The sequence below is a fragment of the Phodopus roborovskii genome, unplaced genomic scaffold (assembly GCF_943737965.1).
Source record: "Phodopus roborovskii unplaced genomic scaffold, PHOROB, whole genome shotgun sequence".
Taxonomy (NCBI): Eukaryota; Metazoa; Chordata; class Mammalia; order Rodentia; family Cricetidae; genus Phodopus; species Phodopus roborovskii.
Genome location: NW_026125665.1, coordinates 570,010 through 590,304, shown reverse-complemented (window position 1 = coordinate 590,304; position 20,295 = coordinate 570,010). Strand labels below are relative to the sequence as shown.

General features: G+C 48.9%; 2 protein-coding genes across 8 annotated transcripts in view; one reads left to right on the top strand and one right to left on the bottom strand.

The window, feature by feature from the left end:
- Sugp2 (SURP and G-patch domain containing 2) overlaps positions 1-7,852 on the bottom strand; it is a 30,338-nt gene extending 22,486 nt beyond the window's left edge. For all 6 annotated transcript variants that reach the window (XR_007834078.1, XR_007834080.1, XR_007834079.1 and 3 more), the window contains exons 1-3: positions 7,710-7,852; positions 5,693-5,815; positions 338-1,903 (exon numbers count right to left, since the gene is read on the bottom strand). Coding sequence is in view for 3 of the 6 variants with exons in the window: in XM_051178063.1 (XP_051034020.1) it covers positions 338-1,903; positions 5,693-5,804 (1,678 nt within the window). In the remaining 3 variants the exon portion in view is untranslated. The remainder of the gene's footprint in view (positions 1-337; positions 1,904-5,692; positions 5,816-7,709) is intronic.
- A 104-nt stretch (positions 7,853-7,956) lies between these two features.
- Armc6 (armadillo repeat containing 6) lies at positions 7,957-19,913 on the top strand. 2 transcript variants are annotated; one of them, XM_051178066.1, is made up of 8 exons: positions 7,957-8,225; positions 10,611-10,740; positions 12,821-12,903; positions 15,242-15,815; positions 16,742-16,887; positions 17,765-17,896; positions 18,122-18,259; positions 19,198-19,913. In XM_051178066.1, exons 2-8 carry the CDS (start codon positions 10,620-10,622, stop codon positions 19,408-19,410), a joined length of 1,407 nt encoding a protein of 468 aa, XP_051034023.1. In that variant the 5' UTR covers positions 7,957-8,225; positions 10,611-10,619; the 3' UTR covers positions 19,411-19,913. The 2 variants fall into 2 exon arrangements, with proteins under 2 accessions (XP_051034023.1, XP_051034024.1); XM_051178067.1 differs by lacking the exon at positions 7,957-8,225 and adding an exon at positions 8,561-8,581.
- Positions 19,914-20,295: the final 382 nt, after the last annotated feature.

The window sequence follows — 20,295 nt, the reverse complement described above, 5'->3', positions numbered from 1 at the left end:
AACTGTCCTTTGATGACCTCTAAACATGTGCCCTGGCATTCATGTATCCATCCGTCTGTCCGTCCATCCATCCATCCATCCACCTACACACAATGAATAAAATTATGACAACACTGGGCCAGGCATTGGTAGCACCCGCCTTTAATCCCAGTACTTGGGAGGCAGAGGCAGGCAGATCTCTGAGTTCAAGATCAGCTTGGTCTACAGAGTGAGTTCCAGGAAAGGCTCCAAAGCTATACAGAGAAACCCTGTCTTGAAAAACCAACCAACCAACCAATCAGACAAAATCCTGTAACATTGGTAGCAATGACATTGTTTAAACAAAATAAATCTTTACCTTGGCTCAGAGTGCTTGTAGTCCAGGGCTGAGATGTGGTTCTCTGTTCTCGGGGCTCTGCAGGCACAGCCCTCTTCACCTGGAGGGGATAGCCACTGGCCATAAGCCAGGCCTTCAGGTGGTCTATGTATTCCCTTCCAAACAAAGTGGAGTCCTCAAAGTTTGGGAAGGAAGCAGGAGATGGAGCGATGTCCTGGAGGCCCACAGCCTCTAGGATCTTCTCCTGCCTGAAAGAGGAGGCCAAGGAGAAAGTCTGGCCTAAGAGTGCCAGGGACTTCCTACACAAGGAGTTAGTGGTCTCCAGGGCCACGGCCAGGTCCAGAGGGCTAGTGAGGGTCTTCATCTTGATGCTTAGCTCGTAGGCATTACAGGCCATGAGGAGGGGAGTGACACCCTTCAGCAGCCTGTCCTGGAGCCGCATGATGTACTTGTCAAAGGGCTTGATGATCTCAAAGAAGCAGTTTTTGGTCTTCACAGCACCTTTGTCTAAAAGCATATTTAAAAACTCATTATCAACTCGGGGTGTTTTCAGAGCAGAGTGCTTTAAAAACTTGATAGTAAAAAAGCAGAAATCTCTGTGCTCTGGTTTTAAGGAGCATTTGAAGGAGGCCAGCATCTTGGCACAGGTCTCAGTTTCCAGTTCAAAGAGAGTCTGGAAAAGCTGGGAGAACTTGAGGTCATCCTTAATGGTGTGGAAACCCGCCCACTTGATGATCTCTATGCCAAACCTTGAAAACACATCTGCCTTGTCCATGGCATCAAAGCCCAGCTTCCTTCTGGGGAAGCCAAACATCCTCAGGTCCAGCCCCAAGGGGATCTTCAGAGCAGCGAACTGGATTTCATCTAGCCCCGGGTTTGTTCCAAGGGTCACATCAGGACTTGGGGTGGCTTTCTGGATTTGGTTAGTGCCCTGAGGTTTTGAAGAAATACGACCAACAACAGGCATTTTCTTTGTGGTCATGCTTTTCAGTGTGATGAGCTTCCCAACACCCTTTGCTGTGAGCAGGCCCTGAGTGTCCCCCTTTCCTAGGAAAGTGCCTTCCTGGTCAGCCATATTTAGAGACCAGCCTCTGGCCAGGACTTGCCCACTGCCTCTAGACACAGAGTCCACATCCCCACGATGACCCAGGTCATAATCCCGACTCTCCTTCTCCAACCTCCTAGAGGAGGCCAAGTCCCCCAACACTGAAGACCCAAAACTATACTCCTGTGACCAGGAGGATTCTTGAGAAATTGGGTGGCCCAAGTCTTGCTCCCAAGATCCACGAAGTGCAAGATTCCAGTCCTGAGAAGGAAAATGTCCCAGTTTCCGGTGGCCAAAATTCTGGTCCCGGGAGTCTGTATGGGTTGCTTCCAGATCCCGGCCACATTCTTTGTGAAGATAGCTGTCCTCAACGATGGACTGACTACTCGATCTGAAGGAGGGTCCCACGAACATGTCACCTCTCAGGCCCTCTCTCCCCAAGTCTAGTGAGTATACGCCAGATCCACTGGCAGAGTACCTGCTATCACCATGAACATCCTCGTAGACATCTGCTCTAGCTCTTGAGCCTGTTCTTAAGAGATCTGAAATAGATGGCAACAGACAGTCAGAAGACACTTTAGAGCATGGGCTGCAAGGGAATGGCCCATACACTAGCCAACACAAGTTCTTTATATTCCAAGTGTGAAGTGCAAACATTGTTTAAAATTGGTAAAGGCATCTGGATGGCTTAGTGAATAAAGTGCAAGTATGTACTTGTCATGCAAGTATGAGGACATGAGACCAGATCCCCAGAACCCACAGTAACACCAAGCAGGTGTAGTTGCCTGTAATCCCCCATGCTCAGGAGGCAGAGATATGGGATACCCAAGGCAAGCTTGTCAGCTAAAAGGCCAAAATTGGTGACTTTGGGTTCTGAGCAAGAGACCCAGTTTCAATAATGAAAGTGGAGAGTGAGTGCCTAGGGAAGACATCTGCACACACTGAGCACAAAGAGGTACACAGGTACCACACACACACACACACCCCACACAGAGTGAGACAGAGAGCAAAGAGAGAGAGGAGAGGGAGAGAGAACAATAAAGAAAATGTGAGTGGTGCCATCTCTAGCCCACTGAGAACTGCAGCCACACATTCAACCAAGAGAAAAAGTACCTGGAAAACATGCACCTGCATTCCCTGGGTGGCTTTTCAGCATTCTCCTTATACAACAATGTGGATCACTATTGCCACAGTGCATTTAGCTGCATTTGGGGGGGGATTCAAAATGTAAGGAAGACATGCACATTTCCAAGCTATGCAGATACCACCATGCTATTACATTGAAAGGGGGAAGCATCTTCCAAGCTTGCACTATGTATGTGCTGGGGAACCCATGTCCTATGGGCACTGAGGAGTGATCATACTTACCAAGTCAGGTCTGTAAGCACCAGGCTTGTGCTTGCCCTTGTGGACATCAGCCAAGGCAGCACAGTGGGTAACCCCACAGGCACACATTAGCATCAGACAGAGGCTCTCAACCTCACCACCAGCCATCACCTCCATCATCATTCCATTTTAGAGAAGGGGCTTGCATTCTATACAGCCTGCATCTTTTGCCATACCCAGTCCACTTGAGGGGTTCCATTTCAATCCTATAAGTTTTATAGAGGCTGCCACTCTCACTGCCTCCTAGGGGACTTCATGTTCCACACTGCCATTGGAAGGCAGCAGCCTTGACCCATGTTACATCCATAACAGCAACAACCTGACATCTTACCCCAGTTTGGTAGAAAGGTCATTAACCCTGTCTCTGGGGCTGAACCAGAGACAGAGCAGGTAAGAATAGAAGGAGCATACTAAATGGGGCTATGACGGACAGTGGAGTGTCAACCAGGATGGGAGGGAGTGCATAGACATTGTTGTACTTACTTGTGCACACAGAAACACTGAGAAGTTGCCTACAGAAGCCATCTATGGCAGTAGCAGGCCTCAGACAGCTTTCTCACAGTTAAAATTTTAAACAGAATCTACAATAAAGGGGAAAAAAAAAAATCTGACAAAAAGGGACCCAGGTCTGGTAGCAAATACCCAAAGGCCAGCATTTAGGAGACAGGAAGAGGAGGACTGAGAGTTCAGGGGTAGCTGGGCTACACAGTAAGTTGGAGGCCAATCTGGATTATAGAATGAGGCTTTGGTGGAGAGGAACTAGGGAGATGTAAGTGCTTGTTACTTACACTTACAAAAAAGAAGAATTGAGCCAGGCATTGGTGGTATATGCCTTTAATCCCAGCACTCCGGAGGCAGAGGCATGCAGATCTCTATGAGTTGGAGGCCAGACTGGTCCACAGAGCAAGTTCCAGGACAGCCTCCAAAAACAATACAGAGAAACCCTGTCTTGAAGAGCACCCCCCCCCAAAAAAAAAAAAAAATAAAAAAGGAGAAGGGCCGGGGAGGCAAAGATCTCAGGGCCAACTGGGCCAGCTAATCTAGCCACATCAGCAAGCTCCAAATGTCTCAAAAAGCAAGGTGACACCAAAGAGATGGTAAGAGTACTCACATTTACAAAGGACATGGGTTTTGTTCCCAACCCACATTATACAGCTCACAACTGCCTGCAACTGCAGTTCAAGAAAGCTGATGCTGCCAGGCAGTGGTGGGTAGTACACACCTTTAACCCCAGCACTCGGGAGAAAGAGGAGGTGAATGCCCGCAAGTTTGAGGCCTGCAAGTTTGGTCCACAGAGTGAATTCCAGGATAGCCAGGGCTGCACAGAGAAACCTGTCTCAAACAACCCACCCTACCCCCCCCCAAAAGAAGGAAAGCTGACTCTTCTTCGGCACTCAGTTGTACCTCAGGTGTACTTATCCACACAGACACACAAATGTGTGATCTAAAAATAAATATTTAAAAAGCAAAACAGAGTGGAAAGTGATGAAGGAAAACACCAGATGTCAACTTTTGGTCACCAGACACACACATGCTTGTGCACCCCCCACATAAACACAAATATGAACACATGTATACACCCCCCAAAAAAAATCAAGAAAAGGGACAGGTACCAAGAAGCACAATAATGGAAGAAAACACAAAAATCCACACTCCTGGGGAAATACAAATTTCGCTCTTCAGCAAGCACTTACTATGTATATACTAGGCACTGCCGTTATTGAAGAGAAGGAGATGGATCAGTGGCAGAGCCCTTGTTTAGCAAGTTTCTAGCCCTGGGTTTCACCCTAAGTGAAAACACCGCATACATACCCACCCACTACTACCTCACCGCCATGCACGTATATTCACACACTGGGGGAATGTGGGTCTAAGAAGGGTGATCCAATGGGCAGGAACACAGTGAGAAGTGGCATCCTCAGGCACTCTCACCATGTGTGAAGTGGCAGCACCTGGTGTTAAGGGCTATTGTGGGGTGGGAGGCTCAGCATAGATAAGAAGTTCCACCAACAGGATACAAACTGATTTCCCTCAGAAATCCCTCAGGCCCTGACTGTTGTAGTCTTGGTGCAGTCAAGGTGGAAAAAAATGTCCAGTATAGAGCAGAAGCCTAAAGAAAGGAAGGGTGAGAGACCACACAGCTTTGTTCCAGTACCTTCCAGCTCACTTACTCTAAGATTACTGTTTCTCTGCCAATCAGTTTTTCTTTCTCTCTGTTTCTTTTGAGGCAGGTTCTCACTATAAAGCCCAAGCTGGCCTCAAACTCACAGGAATCCTTCTGCCTCAGGTTCCTCAATATGTAACACAATGCCCCAGTGGGTCTTCTGGAGGAAATTAAGATGGATGTGTGGAGGCTGAGGACATGGTTCAATGGGTAAGAATGCTTGCTATGCAAGCAATGAGGCCCCAAGTTCAAGTTCCTTCATCCACAAAAAGCCGGGCATTTTGTAACCCAAACACTGACAGGCAGGGTTATAAAAGGGAGGCAGTCTTAAAGTCTACAAAGTTTACACTATATTTCAGTCCCAGCCAGTTTGCTGGAGGCTGAGGCAGTGTCTTAAAAGAGGGACAGGTGTTGAGATGGCTCAGTGAGTAAAGGCACTTACCACAAGCCTGACTGACAACTGAGTTCGATTCCTGGAACCCACATAGTGGAAGGAGAGAATCAACTTCTGTGAGCTGTCCTCTGACCTCTGTGTGTGACTGCATGTGCACACACATACACACATAAAGGAACCTTCTGTAGAGGCTAGGGTGTAGTCAGTGGCTGACTGTGTGCTTTATCCCCAACACCAAACACCCTCAAATTCTTTTACATATTGACAACAGCACCTTCTGCACACTGATTTAGTTGGCAGACAGGCTACAAGAAAATGTGATCTCCTGACAAATCTAGCAAGGATTAGAGTAGCTTGGCTGGCACCCTCCTGAGAATCTTAACTTACCTTGAGCTTTAAGCTGGAGAGCTTCGCTGACAGCCTCAGAATCCCCGTACCTTTTAGATTTCTCCTGTAATACAGTGTCCAAAGATTCCTGTGCCATCCGCCGTGCTGCCATGTTTCCGTCTCCTACAGCGAGAGAAGCCACACTAATCAAGACAGCTTGCTTCAGGGTAAAAATCATTACCAAATAAAGGGTAAACAGAACTGGAAGAATGACCTAGAAAAAGGTATTTGGGGAAGGGGTGACCACCTTGACTTCAGTTTGGAGAAGGGCTTCCCAGAGCTCACTTCACCCTGAGAACTCTCTGGATGAGTGAATATTCTCACAAGGGGACAATAAGCTAATAACTGTACAGTCTGAGCTAGTCTCAGTGGAAGAGATCAATCGCTTCTTTCAATAACACACCAAAGAGCAGCATCTTTTTAGCACAGAGCTGAGCAGCAGAGGAGGAACTGGGTGTGAATGCTGCAGGCCAGTGATGCCAGCACTTAGGAATCTGATGCAATGGGATTTTCACTTCCAGCTCAGCCAAGACTATATGAGAATTTGGAAAAGGGCTGAGGGACTGGAGAAGTGGCTCAGTGGTTAGGAGTGTTTGCTGCTCTTGAAGAGTCTGAGTTCAGTCCCCAGTACACACATTGGGCAGCTAACAATTACCTACAACTCTTTTGGCTTCCACTGGTACCTGTACCTACTTGCCCCTACCTAGCCCAATAAATAAAATCTTCAAAAGTGGGGGGCTCCAATGACTTGAGTGCAATCTGGCATCTGCCAAATTGTCTTCTAATTTCCCATGTGCTCTGGTAAATATGTAACTAGAAATACACAAAATTAAGAAGACAAAAGTGGGGCACAAGGACACATGTGCCTATAATCTCAGTGCTGATGAAAAGGAGAAAGGAGGATCCTTGGAGTTGGTGGCCAGCCAAACTAGCCAATCCATAACCAGACATCAATTTCTGCTGCCCCCCAAGATAGGACCTAATGGTATGCACATGTAACCACTGCTATTTAAGGGGCTGAGCAACAGCTTAAAGCCTGTGTGGGCTGCCTGTTCAGGCCAGACTACACTACACAGCAAAACCCAGTTTTGTGTGTGCATGTTTTGTTCTTTTGTTATTACATATGAGAGCAGTCCTTGCTGGCACAGGCCCTGAACTGTGCTCCTCCTGCTTCCCCCTTCTGAGTACTAGGATTCCTGGGTCTATGGAGACCCTGTCCTTTTATTTTATTTACTTTCTTTCTTTCTTTCTTTCTTTCTTTCTTTCTTTCTTTTTTTTTTTTTTTTTTTTTTTTTTTTGTTTCAGGGTAGAGTAGAAGGGATTCTACTCCAAACACATATGGCTTGAAACTTAACATGTACACTAGGCTGGCATCGAAAAAGTGCAGTGTTCCTCTTCTCTCTGCCTCCTCAGCACTGGAATTACAGGTGTAAGGTGTATGAGACCCTGCCCTTTTTTTTTTTTTTTTTTTTAAGGCAAGAAAGGAAAAGACATTGGGAGAAAAAGCAGACTTGAAGAAGTGAACCAACAAAAGACAGGTACCTTGGTCTTGAACCCGACCAACTGGGTAGATTCTCTAAGTAGGAAAAAAACTAGGCAGCATTTCTATCAGTGACAGCCTGCCTCATGACACTTCCAAATTCAAGAGACAAACCTGCCTTCTGGTCATTTCTATAATCATCACCCAGTTTCCCCAGGCCCTGGGAAAACAAGTGGGCAGCCCTTGGGTCGGTAAAGGGCAGAGTCTCCGGGTCAGGTGATACTGAGATCTAATCAAGGTATCTAATCTGTCTGCACCTCCATTTCCCCACCCAGCTACAGGGGCAGCAGTTCCCAGCAGCTGGAGGCCTGATGCAAAGCCTGTCCACCATTACGCCCAGCTTGCCCGGACAGCTGTGAGCTCCAGCGGAATGAATGGACGCGAGCCCGGGCCAAGAAACGCGCTCGCTCGGGGCCCACCCGGAGTCCTCCCCATCCCGGGGCCCGCCCTCCCTGGTCGCCAGGGCCCAGGCCTCACCCCGAGCGGTGCCGCCCCCGCAGCCGCTTCAGGCTCCTTACCCACCGCCTCGCAAGGCGGGGAGATGCAAATGAGCCAACGGTTTCCGCAGCGCCGAGTTGCGCAGGCGCAGGCCACCGCCTCGCGTAGGTGCGTAAGCGCTAGCTGCCACCGCCTAGATCCTCACGCGCAGACGTCGACAGCAGCCACCTTGGTTCTCTCGCGCAAGCGCGCTGCTCGCTTCTCAGGGCGGAGTCTACCGAGGTGAAAACTCTCTCTTTTGAGGGGATAGCGATAACTAGAAGACACTCGGAAAATTCGGCGAGGGCTCCAGAGGCACGCGTACTCTTGTCTCCCTTCGCTTTACCTGTGCTCACGGTCTCCCCTGCTACCCAGGGAGGGAGCTTCTCGGCTGAGGGAGGGACGTCAAGGCTAAGCGGCGTCTCTGCGCTTGCGCGCATACAGTGGCCGAAAGGAGCCAAAGGCGGAGCCTCGGGCGACGACTGCGAACCCCACCCTCGTGACTGCGTAGACCCGGTGAGCAACGCCGGCCACCCTGGCCCTGTGGTGGGCGCAGCTGGGAGCTGGTCTCTTGGGCTCGGGCTGGTGGTCTCTGCGTGACCCTTAGGGACTTGGTTTGGTGGAAGGAGAGAACCGTACCAAAGATTGTTGGGAACCACCTCGCCTCTCTGGGGTGCACGTTCATTTTATTCATTTGTGCTGCAGCTGTGTACTGTGCACCTTGCATTCTAGGCAGTGGGGCAAGGAGGACAGGACGTACACGACAGTCAGTGTGTCTCTGGGTTCAGGGGAAGCCGGTCCTGCTGTGAATATAATGGTGATTGCTTCATCTGTCATGTCTGCTCACGGGAGGCAGAGGCAGAAGGACTGCTGTGAGTTCGAGACCTGCCTCGGCTACCTAGCCAGACCCTGTTTCAGAATAAAAATAATCGAACAAAACAGCAAGAACAGGCGTTGTGTTGAGTTCGAGAAGCGGAAGCAGGAAGATTGCTGCGTGTTCCATACCAGTTTGGGCTACCGAGCCTGACCCTGCCTCAAAAACAACAAATAACCAGGGGTTTGTTGGAAGAGTCTGGAGAATCAGGAGTTCATGTACAGCTTTAGCTGCAAAGCCAGTTAGAAGACAGTCAGGTCTGCATGAAGTCCTATCTTATAAAAAAACGAAAACGGAGGAAATAATTGAATGGGAGAGTAGGGATGCTTGAACAAGGTTGTTTTTGTTTCACCTTTTTTTTTTTTTTTTTTCTTTGAGACAGGGTCTCACTATGTAGAGCAGGCTGGTCTGGAATTCACAGCAGTCTACCACTTATGTCTACAGTGTGCTGGGATTAGGTTTGTTTGTTTTTTGTTGTTGATTTTCAAGACAGGGTTTCTCTGTAGCCCTGTCCTGGAATTTGCTTTGTAGACCAGGCTGGCCTTGAACTCAGAGATTAGCCTGCTTCTGGTTTACTCATGCTTTTTAATAATAGTAGTAATAATAATAATAATAAACTTTTGAATTGTCTTTAATATTGTTATTATTTGTAGTGTGTGTGTGTGTGTGTGTGTGTGTGTGTGCATGCTATGAGAAGGTGTCATGTATCCTGTGCTGGGGTTACAGGTGCCTGTGAACTGCCAGATGTGAGTGCTAAACTGAACTCCAGTCCTCATGATAGAGCAACGTGCCTTCTTAGCCTTGAGCCTTCTCTGCAGCATCTCAACTTCCACACTCTTTCTTCTAGATAGTCTCACTCTGTAGCTCAGACTGGCCTGGAGCTTGTGGTCCTCCTGCTTCAACCTCAATGCTTGGACCACAGGCTTGTATCATGAGGCCTAGCTAACCACACATACCAGTGTGTGTGTGGATTTTAGATTTTATTTTCACACATTTACTTACTATGTGTGTCATATGTACCATGGCCCACACATAGAGCTCTTGTGGAATCAGCTCTCTCCTTTCACTGTGTGGGGTACAGGGATGAGCTTTTGTTTTTTTCTGAGGCAGCTTGTAGCCCAGGCTGAGCCTGAGCTGCTGACCTTCCTGCCTCAACCTCTTCTGTGCTGCTACACTGACTGGTTCATGGTTTTAAATTGTTATAAAGAACAGTATCAGGAGAGCATGATAGCATTGATTATGGACTGTGTATTAGAAAACAGTATTCAGGCCAGTGAGATGGCTATTGTGTTAAAGTACTTAACTGCCAAACCTAAGTGCTGGGGCAGCACCCTGGACCCTTCTGCACTCTTGGAAGCTCTGAGGAGAGGCCAGGGTGATCTAGGTGAGAAGAGTGTTCTCATGGTTGTCATTATCGTGGCCTGGTAGACCACATAAGTAGAAGTGGCCTTATCTTCTTTCTCCTTTTGATTTTTGTTGTTGTTGTTTTGTTTTGTTTGTTTGTTTGTTATTGTTTTGGTTTTTTGAGACAGGGTTTTTCTGTATTGTTTTGGAGCCTGTCCTGGAATTAGCTCTTGTAGACCAGGCTGGCCTCGAACTAACAGAGATCCACCTGCCTCTGCCTCCCGAGTGCTGAGATTAAAGGCTTGTGCCACCAATGCCTGGCTTCTCCTTTAGTTTTATTCATTTTGTTTTCTATGTGTGGGCATGCAATACCATGACCTGAAAAAAAAGTCAGAAGACAGCTTTTGGGAGTCCATTCTCTTTACTGTATTGGTTCTTAGGACTGAGCTTAGGTCTTCAGACTTGGTAGCAAGGACCTTTACCCACTGAGCCATCTCACCAGCAGCCCTTTTCTTTCTCCATTTTGCTTTGTAGTCCAGGTTGGCCTCCCATGGCCAGGACCCTTGCGTCTCTGCCTCCCTAGTGCTGTGATCACAGGTGTACATAAATGGCATTTTCACCACTAGGGTAGCCAGACCATCAGTTGCCTGCTGTCCCCTGACCAAGTGTTCCTTTCCATTTAGCATGCAGAGATGGCTTCCAAGCGCATCACACAGGAAACCTTTGATGCTGCAGTGAAGGAGAATATTGAGGAGTTTGAGATGGGTGCTGAGGAGGCCGTTCGAGAGGCTGTGGAGCAGTTTGAATCACAAGGTAGGGTGGTGGACTAAATACTGGCTCTTAGAGGCCACAGCCCTCAGTCTGACATAAAAGTGGGATGCTACTGACTCCATTCCTGCCTGTCTCCATGCATCACCAGCACTCCACCTCACCTTTAATACGACACGTCCTGGAATCAGTGTGATTCATGGAGGAGAGTAGGTGGTACGGCTACTGGGTGACAGTGGTGGCGCTGGTAGGGTTTGGAGATCTTGTGCCACATGGCAAGGAGCAGAAGCTCAAGATGAGTGTAGCCGAGTGTGTTCCAGGCTGTTGGTGGAGGCCAGGTGCTAGATAGGCATGACCTCACTCATTCCCTCTTGTTATTGGTCTTAGTCTAGCTCTATATTAGACCAGTGAAGTCAGCTAGAAGGTAAAAGAGAAGGTCTGCCTCCAGGACACAGAAATGGGGAGCGTGACTGGAGAGGTAACTCAACGATAAAATACTTGCCGAGTTTGCCTTGAGTTGGTCCCCAGAACCTACAATAAAAGCTAGCCGTGATAGGGTGTGTTTGTTTTTGTTTTCTTGGAGGGTTGTTTGTTTATTTGTTTGGGTTTATTTTTTGTTTTTGGTTTGGGGTTTGGGGGTGGCTTTGGAGGGAGTGTTTGAGACAGGACTTCTCTGTGTAGCTCTAGCTATCCTGGAACTCATTCTATAGACTAGGCTGGCCTCAAATGCACAAAGATCTACCTCTTGAGTGCTGGGATTTAAGTCCATACCCCCACACTCACAGTGGCATGTGTTTGTAATCCCAGCACTGAGAGGTAGAGACAGGTGGATTGCTGGGGCTTGCTGGCCAGCCAGTTTAGCCTAATTGGTGAGCTCCAAGTTCCAGTGAGATCCTCCCAGTCTCAAAAAGGATTACAGCTCCTGAGAAATGATACCTGAGTTTGACCTTAGGCCTCTATGACCCTTGCTCAGGAATACCCCCCTGCCACATGACTATCCACACACACAAAACCCCCCACATGACCATCTGCACACACATGAATACCCTCCACCTGATCCTCTCCACACACATGAACACCTGCCCACATTACCATCCATACACTCATGAACACCTGCATACACCAACACATGCACATACACAAACATAGTCATGAATACAGTATCCAACAAAACACAGCATGGTGGTACATGCCTGTGATTCCCACTCTTCCTTTCTTATTATTACTTTTTTTTTTTTTTTTGCTTTGTTTTTTTAAGACTGATTCATATAGTCTAGGCTAGCTTCCTAACTCATTATGTAGCTAAGGCTACTTGAACCCTGGTCCTCCTGCCTCCATTCCCCAATTCTGGGATAACAACCGTGCAGCTGCTCTCACTCCTCGGGAAGCTGAGGCAGGAAGATTACTTTGAATTTGAGGTCAGCCTAGGCTACATAACAAGATACTATCTCAAAAACTCTTAACCCCAGTATTTGAGAGATAGAAGAGTGTAGATCTCTGCCAGGCAATGGTGGCACACAACTTTACTCTGTGAGATCGAGGCCAGCCTGGTCTACAGAGTGAGTTCCAGGACACCTAAAGCTACACAGAGAAACCCTGCCTCAAAAAAACTAAAAAAAAAAAAAAAAAAACAAAAAAAAAACATAGACATCTATGGGTTTGAGGCTATCCTTCCTAGTTTGCATAGTGGTTCAAGGCCACCCTGGTCTACATAGTGAGACTATCTCAAAAACAAGCAAATAAAAAACCTCCTAACCACACATACATGCACGCACATATGCATGCGCCACAGCAGGGATGCCTTTGGGGCTTCAGAAGGCTGAGAAGTAGATGGGACCAGAAAGGCTTCAAGTTCAAAGGGAGAGGCTCTGAGGGTCCCCTCCTCATCTGTCTGTCAGGCAGAATCAGCCACCTCACTACCCTGAGACAGCATGTGTGGCATGGCCTTACTTGGCAGTGGTGGCACACTCATGCTATGCAGCCTGTGGCTGGCCTGTGCACCTGGAGGGACCATTGGGAAGAACCCTGAAAGTGGGCCTTTGTTGGGAATCTCCTAACCTGAGGTATTTGAGGGGCAGGTGTCACCTGTCTCCCTGTCTCCACCAGCCCCACCTTCCCTCTGCAGGAGTTGATCTCAGTAACATTGTGAAGACAATACCGAAAGCGTCCTGGGACAGTCTCCAGGAGTCCACACATGATGTCCTGCAGGTAGGAGCAGCTGTCTGTCTCCCTCATCACTGGAAAGAATGGTCTGGAGGGTCTCTTCTCCATATGCCCCATGTGGCTGAAATCAGGATCTGATTGTCAGTACATCTTGTGGCCAGTAGAGGTCCACAGTCATGTGTCCCAAGTCCAGTGTGAGAGCAAGCACCCAGCCTCTGAGGACAGCTGAACCTCTTGGAGGACATGTTGGAGACACACAGTACAGGTGTGATCTCACTGCCCAAGTTCTGGGGTCAAGGGCACACAATATAGCAAGGGTCTCTGGCCAGCTTTGCGTGGGTTCTGGGGATCTGAACTCATATTTTTGTGCTTACACAGCAATAACAGCAGCAAAATCTTTTTTGTTTGTTTGTTTTGTTTTTTAAAACCAGTTTCTCTGTTGTACTGGAAAACTTGCTGTAGACCAGGCTGGCCTCAAACTCAGAGATCCACCACCTGCCTCTGCCTCCTGAGTACTGGGATTAAAGGCGTGCACTACCACACCTGGTTGGGGGCAAGGGCACAGGGCACATATACTGAGATGTACATATAAAGGTCAGAGAACAACTTTCAACAATTTGTTGTGTCCTTCCCCTTTGTGCATCCTTTCATAGGAAGCACCTTTACCTCCTTGACTTACTGTTTTAATCTTCTATTCCTTGTAACATGCTCTGCCAAGGTTCCTAAGTTTGGCTTGGGCAGGGCTGCAAACAGACATCTCTACCTGACTTGTTAGCTAAGTTCAAGCCAAATCGCCTAGTCTGCTAGTTTCAGCTGAGCCTCCCTTTCATGGGTGTGTTGCCAGCAACCTCAGCTTAGCCTTGGTGTACATTGTGGCACATCCTGAGGTCATGCCAGTTGCCACCCAGAGTGTGTTTATTTTTCTTGTAATTCTCCAGATAGCTTAGAGCTGCCGATGTGTGTGATGCAGCTTCACTGGGCTGGGTAAATATCTGGAGACTGGATGAGAAGGAGCTGTCCAGATGGGCAGGTTCTCTTTTCAGAAGCACTCTGTGGTCAGTTACTCTACATCAAGTCCTTGCAGCAATCATTTGAGAGATTCTAATGACTTTTATCTACTGCTCTTGTTGGGCGCTGCTTGGTGACTTTAGCGTCAGACCAGTGTGTTTCTACTCACATGTGCAACTGCTTAGCAGAATTACTGAGGTGGCTGGCACTTCTCTGTGTGACCTTGGTACACAGGATTCTAAAACCACTAGTGTGGAGCAGTAATAGAGCAACGTCTAACATGCAGGTCCTGGGTTCTATCCTCAGTTCTATTGCTGTCAATAGGGCTCAACAGGAAAAGGCGTTTGTCATCAAGTCTGATGACCTGAGTTTGATCCCCAGGAATCTTATTCCCATAAGTTGTCCTCAGCTCTCTGCATGTATGTTGTGGGATATGTATGGCTATGTATGATATATAGGTAATTTTTTTAAAATAAAAAATAGTTGAGGGCTGAGGATGTTTGTAACTCAGTGGTAGAGCACTTTCCACTGCATGAAGCCCTAGGTTCAATCCCCAGTTCTTAATCCCCAGCAGAGAAGGGCTGAAGAGCTGGTTCTGTGGTTAAGAGACTGGCTGCTCTTACACAGGACTCAGTTTCCAGCACCTACATGGCAGTTTACAACCATCTGTAACTCCAGTTCAAGGGATGTGACACCCATAATAAAATATAATAAAAGTTGTTCTTTTTAGTAAAGTGATTATATGGCGGCTCATACTTGGGATCCCAACTGTTGCAGGGAGCTGTTGCAGGAGGTTTCCTATGAATTCAAGGCCAGCCTGAGCTATGTATCAAGGCACTGTCTTGGCACTGAAGAGATGGCTCAGCAGTTAAGAGTACTTGGTGCTCTTACAGAGGACACAGGTTTAATTCCCAGCACCCACAACAGCCTATAACTCCAGCTCCAAGGGATCCTACTTCCTGTTCTGGTCTCTGAGAATATTGAGCACATGCACATTTGAAAGAAAGAAAGAAAGAAAGAAAGAAAGAAAGAAAGAAAGAAAGAAAGAAAGAAAGAAAGAAAGATCCTGTCTTAAAATAGCAGTATAGGCAGCCAGGCAGTGGTGGCGCATGCCTTTAATCCCAGCACTCTGGAGGCAGAGGCAGGTGGATCTCTGTGAGTTCGAGGCCAGCCTGGTCTACAAAAGCTAATTCCAGGACAGGCTCCAAAACCACAGAGAAACCCTGTCTCAAAAAACAAAAACAAAAAATAGCAATATAGGCATAGAAAATTCCAGATGGATCTAGCCATCTTGTGCCCAGATTCTGGGGTGAGGCTTTCTCATGCACGGTTCAGAGCCTAGCAGCCCCAGCTAACATCTTGACATTCTCTGTAGGCTCTTAATGATCTGCAGGAGGCTGTGACTGAGTTTCGGCCCCAGGAAATGTCTACCCACCTTGCCCGCTTCTGTGACCAGTGCAAGCAGCAAAAGGCCAGCCGGTACCTGGCAGCCCAGAAGGGAGCCTACCCAATCCTCTTGGCCGCCTGGCAACTTGCTGCCACAAGCGACCAGGGCCTTTTGCTCCAGGCTCTCAATGCCTTGGCAGTGCTGACTGATGGCCAGCCTGACCTCCTGGATGCCCAGGGCCTGCAGCTGCTCGTGGCCACGCTGGCACAGAATGCCACCAACACTAAACTCACCTGCTGTGGGATCCGCTGTGTGCGCCATGCCTGCCTGAAACATGAACAGAATCGGCAGAACCTGGTGAAAGCCGGAGTATTGCCCCTGCTAACTGCTGCTATCACACAGCATGGCCAACATGCTGATGTGGTCAGGGAGGCTTGCTGGGCCCTGCGTATCATGACCTTTGATGATGACATCCGAGTGCCCTTTGGCCATGCCCATGAGCATGCCAAGATGATTGTTCAGGAGAACAGAGGCCTGAAGGTGCTCATTGAGGCTGCCAGAGGTAGGAGCAGCATTGGTAAGAATGCAGTGGGTAGGCCAACAGGGTGACCCAACCATATGCCCCTACCTAGTGAGGGACTTGGAGTGTGACTCCTGGTGGTGCCCCTGCCTAAAATCCCCCAGTGAGGGGCTGGGAGCAAAGCTCAGAGTGGAGCCCCTGCTAGAATCCTCCCAGTGAGGGGCTGAGGGTGTGGTTCAGAGACCTGCCTGTTCTTCCCAGGACTATAAATCTAACAAAGCAGCCCTACACTTTTGTCATGTATAAGTATTTTGGCAAGTACATGTGTCCTGCTTCAGGTGGCTGCTATGAGTCAGCTGTGGGCAGTCATGTTGAACTTCATATCTTAAATCTTCTATCTTCCAATCTGTCCATTTATTTGAAATGTCTGAAAGAGCTGGCTGTTGTGGTGTTGTGGTGACACACACCTTTAGTCCCAGCACTCTGAAGGCAGAGGCAGATGGATCCCTGTGAGTCAAGGCCAGTCTGGTCTACAGAGCAAGTGTCATTCCCAGCTAGGAACTTCAAGGTCATGTTGAAAAACTTATTCTGGTAGTTTGATGTCCTTCCTTCCTTCAAGACTTTCACTATGTAGTCTTGGTACTTGCTATGTGACCAGGCTATCCTGGAACTCACAGCGATCCCTCTGCTTCTCCCTTGAGTGCCAGGATTCATGTGTGTGCCATGTGCAGGCTAGACTTCTTTGCTTAGGGGTTGCCAGAAGCAGCTCTGTAGTTAGTTACCTCACTGTGATGGAGCAGTTTCTATAGCTGCTGCCAGGGGGCATGGCAGGACCAGCCAGGGGATAATTCTCCCTGTGCCTGTTGGATGGCCCCAGCCAGCTTGTGAAGTGGGGAGTTTGCCCAAGACTAACATTTGTTTGTCCCTAGTCCCTTCCAACTCCAACTCTCACTTATGCCTCTGCACAGCGTTCCCTGACAACCCGGGAGTCCTGAGCGAACTCTGCAGCACCCTGTCTCGCCTGGCTGTGCGGAATGAGTTCTGCCAGGAGGTCATCGACCTTGGAGGCCTTGGCATCCTTGTGACTCTGCTGGCTGACTGCAGTGACCACCAGGTGGAGCCCAACATCTTCTTTCCCCAGGGCTCTTGCCCCTAAGGCCATAGCTGGCCAGATCCCACTGAGGAGAGGGCAAGGGTGACATATTATTTTGGGTTCAGAACGCCCATCCATACATACTCTGAGGTTCTGGTTCAATTCTGCCTTTTTTTTTTTTTTTTTTTTTTTTTTTTTCTTGTTTCCCTACAGTGGTGAGACTTTAAAGCCCCCTGCATGCTAGCCCTCTGCCACCAAATCACACTGTAGCGCTTTTTACTATCTTTGAGACTGGTCTTGTTCTGCGGAGCCCAAGCTGGTTTGATATTGTAATCCTACTTACTTCCAAAAACAGGCTGTGCGTGTGCATGCATGAGCACGTGTTTGCATGTGTGTGTGAGAGAGAGAAAGACAAAGTGAGGCAGAGACACAGGGTCTCATGTGGCCTTGAATTTGATCTGTGTGTGGTATCTTGCCCGGGCTCAATGTGCCTTGATATGGGTGCTAGAACTCAGGGCCTTGTGCATGGGGGCAAACACACAGCCAGCTGAGCCACTGCCCAGGTCCCTCTTGCACATTTTCTACAGTGGGCAGGAGTGAGGCAATGGAAATGACATCCTCAGTTCAGGCTCTCAGTCCTCTCCCTGGGCCACATTCCATCCCTACCCATGTCAGGTATGTCAGGCAGATCACCCACAAGACCCAGCCTGTTGTCCTCCAATCTTCCTTTCTCTGCATGGTGGGTCACTATCCTGTTGTCACAGGCCTGGGATGGCCACATGTATTCAATCAGAAACAGCCATAGAGATTTTTTCAAGACCCCTTCCCTCCATCCAGCAAGCAGGAGGCTTGCAGCTGGCACACAAGCCAGGGTGATCTAACCTTGCCCTCTATACAGGACCTTGTGAAACAAGTGCTCAGTGCCCTGAGAGCTATTGCAGGCAACGACGATGTGAAGGATGCCATTGTCCAGGCAGGTGGTTCCGAATCCATTGTGGCTGCCATGACCCGACACTTGGCCAGCCCCCAGGTACCCACCTCACTATCAACAAAACTAGGTGAAGGCCTGCAGTGTTCCTGGTAGGCTGCACCCCATCAGGTTCTCATGGGGTCAGTGCCCTCACCACCCCTAAGCATCCAGCCAGCAGAGGCCCTCTGAGGAGAGTTGCAGAATATCCAGGGTGGGGTGGCCAGTCATGCTGACACAGGGAGGTGGGAATCTGTTCATCTGTCTCAGTTGTCCTTCCACAATCAGGTTTGTGAGCAAAGCTGTGCGGCACTCTGTGTTCTCGCCTTACGCAAGCCTGAGAACAGCCGGGTCATTGTGGAGAGCGGTGGAGCGCTGGCTGCATTGCAGGCCATGAAAGCACATCCGCAGGAGGCTGGTGTCCAGGTGAGTGAAGGGTTGTGCTCACCATAGCCTGAGACTGAAGGCTCCCTCTCCTCGTTGTCTAAGTGTGTTGAGCCAGGTGTGGTAGCTATGATCCCAGTCCTCAAGAGGCAAGCTTGCCACAAATTCAAGACTTGCCTGCCTTACAGAATGAATTCCAGTGCCTGAGGTTTATATTTATCTCTTTTCTGTCTTTTTTGAAACATGGTCTAATGTAGCCCAGATTAGCCTCCAACATTTTTTTTGGCTATAAGAGTGACCTTCAACTCCTGATCTTCCTGCCTTCCCCTGCTGAGTGCTACAGTGACATGCCTGTGCCACCATACTCATGATGAGGACAGACCACATGCTAGGCAAACATTCTACCAACTGATCCCCACCCTGCTTTTCCTTTGAAACAGGGTATATAGCTCTATAGATGCATTAGGCCTGGCCATCGTGGTCCTATGTCCTATGTCCTCAGTGCTGGATCATCAGTCTATGCCATCATGTCTGACAGTCGCTGATAAGCATTGTCACCATGCACATGACATCCCCATGTAAACCAGTTCTCTGCAGACCCAGCTGTGGCAGATGGTACCTGTGCATTCAGGATTTTAAGATCCATGAAGGTTCCTGAAACCAACCCTAATGAGTGGCTCATTGAGAAGCGAACTTTGGCACTCCTTTACCCATGGCCTCACTGTAGCGTGTCCAGGGCCTGCTTCAGGAGACTATGAGTAGCTGAAATCAGTCTCTGTCCCAGGTACTTTCCTGAGTGCTCATCTAGGAGATGCAGTAGGTGAGGCTGAGAAGGTGAGAAGGCTGAGAACATGGGGCTAGCCTGGCCCAGCATAACTATCTATTGAAAGTCTGTCTCACGTTCTAAAGAGTACACTGAGGGCAGAGTGGACCCCAGGCAAACCCCATACTTCCCCATTCACAACACATCTCTTTTCCAGAAACAGGCCTGCATGCTGATCCGAAACTTGGTGTCCCGAAGCCAGGCCTTCTCCAAGCCCATCCTTGACCTGGGGGCAGAGGAGCTCATTTCACAAGCCCGAGCTGCCCACCCAGACTGTGAGGATGTGGCCAAGGCTGCATTGCGAGACCTGGGCTGCCGCGTGGAGCTTCGAGAACTGTGGACAGGAAAGAGGGGTGACCTGGCACCATGACCCTGGGTAGTGAGCTCTGACTCCAGAACATGGGAGCTCTGTGCCCTGCCACTCTGTCTGCATCCATGCCACCCAGAGAAAAAGTGTTCAGCAGATCAGTGGTGGGGAAAGGGCAGGAGCAGCCCTTGGGGCCTGTATCCCCACAGGCAGCAGTGATGACCTAGTGACCCATCCCTTCTAGTGCCCCTATCCCGCCCACAGTTTTTCTCGGCTGTTCCAGGGCAAAGGGCATATGAACTGCAGCACTATGTTGGAGTTTGGGGCCCCTGCAAGCCAATGTCCCGACAGGGTCAGCACTGGGCTGAAGTCCAGGCAATGCTCTAAGCTGTTGGTAACCCTGCTCCTTCAGCAGGCACTATGGCAGAGGTGCTTCCCCTGAGTTGCTTCCCCAAGATCTACATGGGTCCATATGGGGGCAGGGAACAGACTCCTGCAAACTGTTGTCTGAACTCCGAATGTATGCTGTGATGCTCACATGTGCACATAGTAAATGTGATTTTAACTACTCTACTCCTCATTTTTCTTAACTGTAAAATGGGCCCAGAACTCCTGGCAGAGTGAGGGATTTTGGACTCACCTATCATACTCTGCCCAGGTCCCCGATACTGCATCCAGCAGATGCAGCCTTAGGGGGGCTACTCATAGCTCTGTGGGGCCATGACTATGGCTTAAGAGAGAACAGAGCAGTGGACCCCTCAAGTTGCTATAGGCACTAGAGGTGCTTGGGGCATAGCCTGGACTACATAGGCCATTGAGGCTGGGGTCAGGGTAACTGTCTGCACAGGGGGATCAGAGACAGCACAGTCCCTGATGAGCTTTGTGGCTGTGAGCAGATAGTCTGACTTGTCAGAGGCTTGCTGTGTTTTTACACTTTGGGGTGTGTTG

Coding starts and splice junctions, on each gene's coding strand:
- Armc6 (XM_051178066.1), top strand. CDS start 10,620: ATGGCTTCCAAGCGCATCACACAGGAAACCTTTGATGCTGCAGTGAAG. Junction 10,741..12,820: donor GGAGCAGTTTGAATCACAAG/GTAGGGTGGTGG, acceptor TTCCCTCTGCAG/GAGTTGATCTCAGTAACATT. Junction 16,888..17,764: donor CTGACTGCAGTGACCACCAG/GTGGAGCCCAAC, acceptor CCCTCTATACAG/GACCTTGTGAAACAAGTGCT.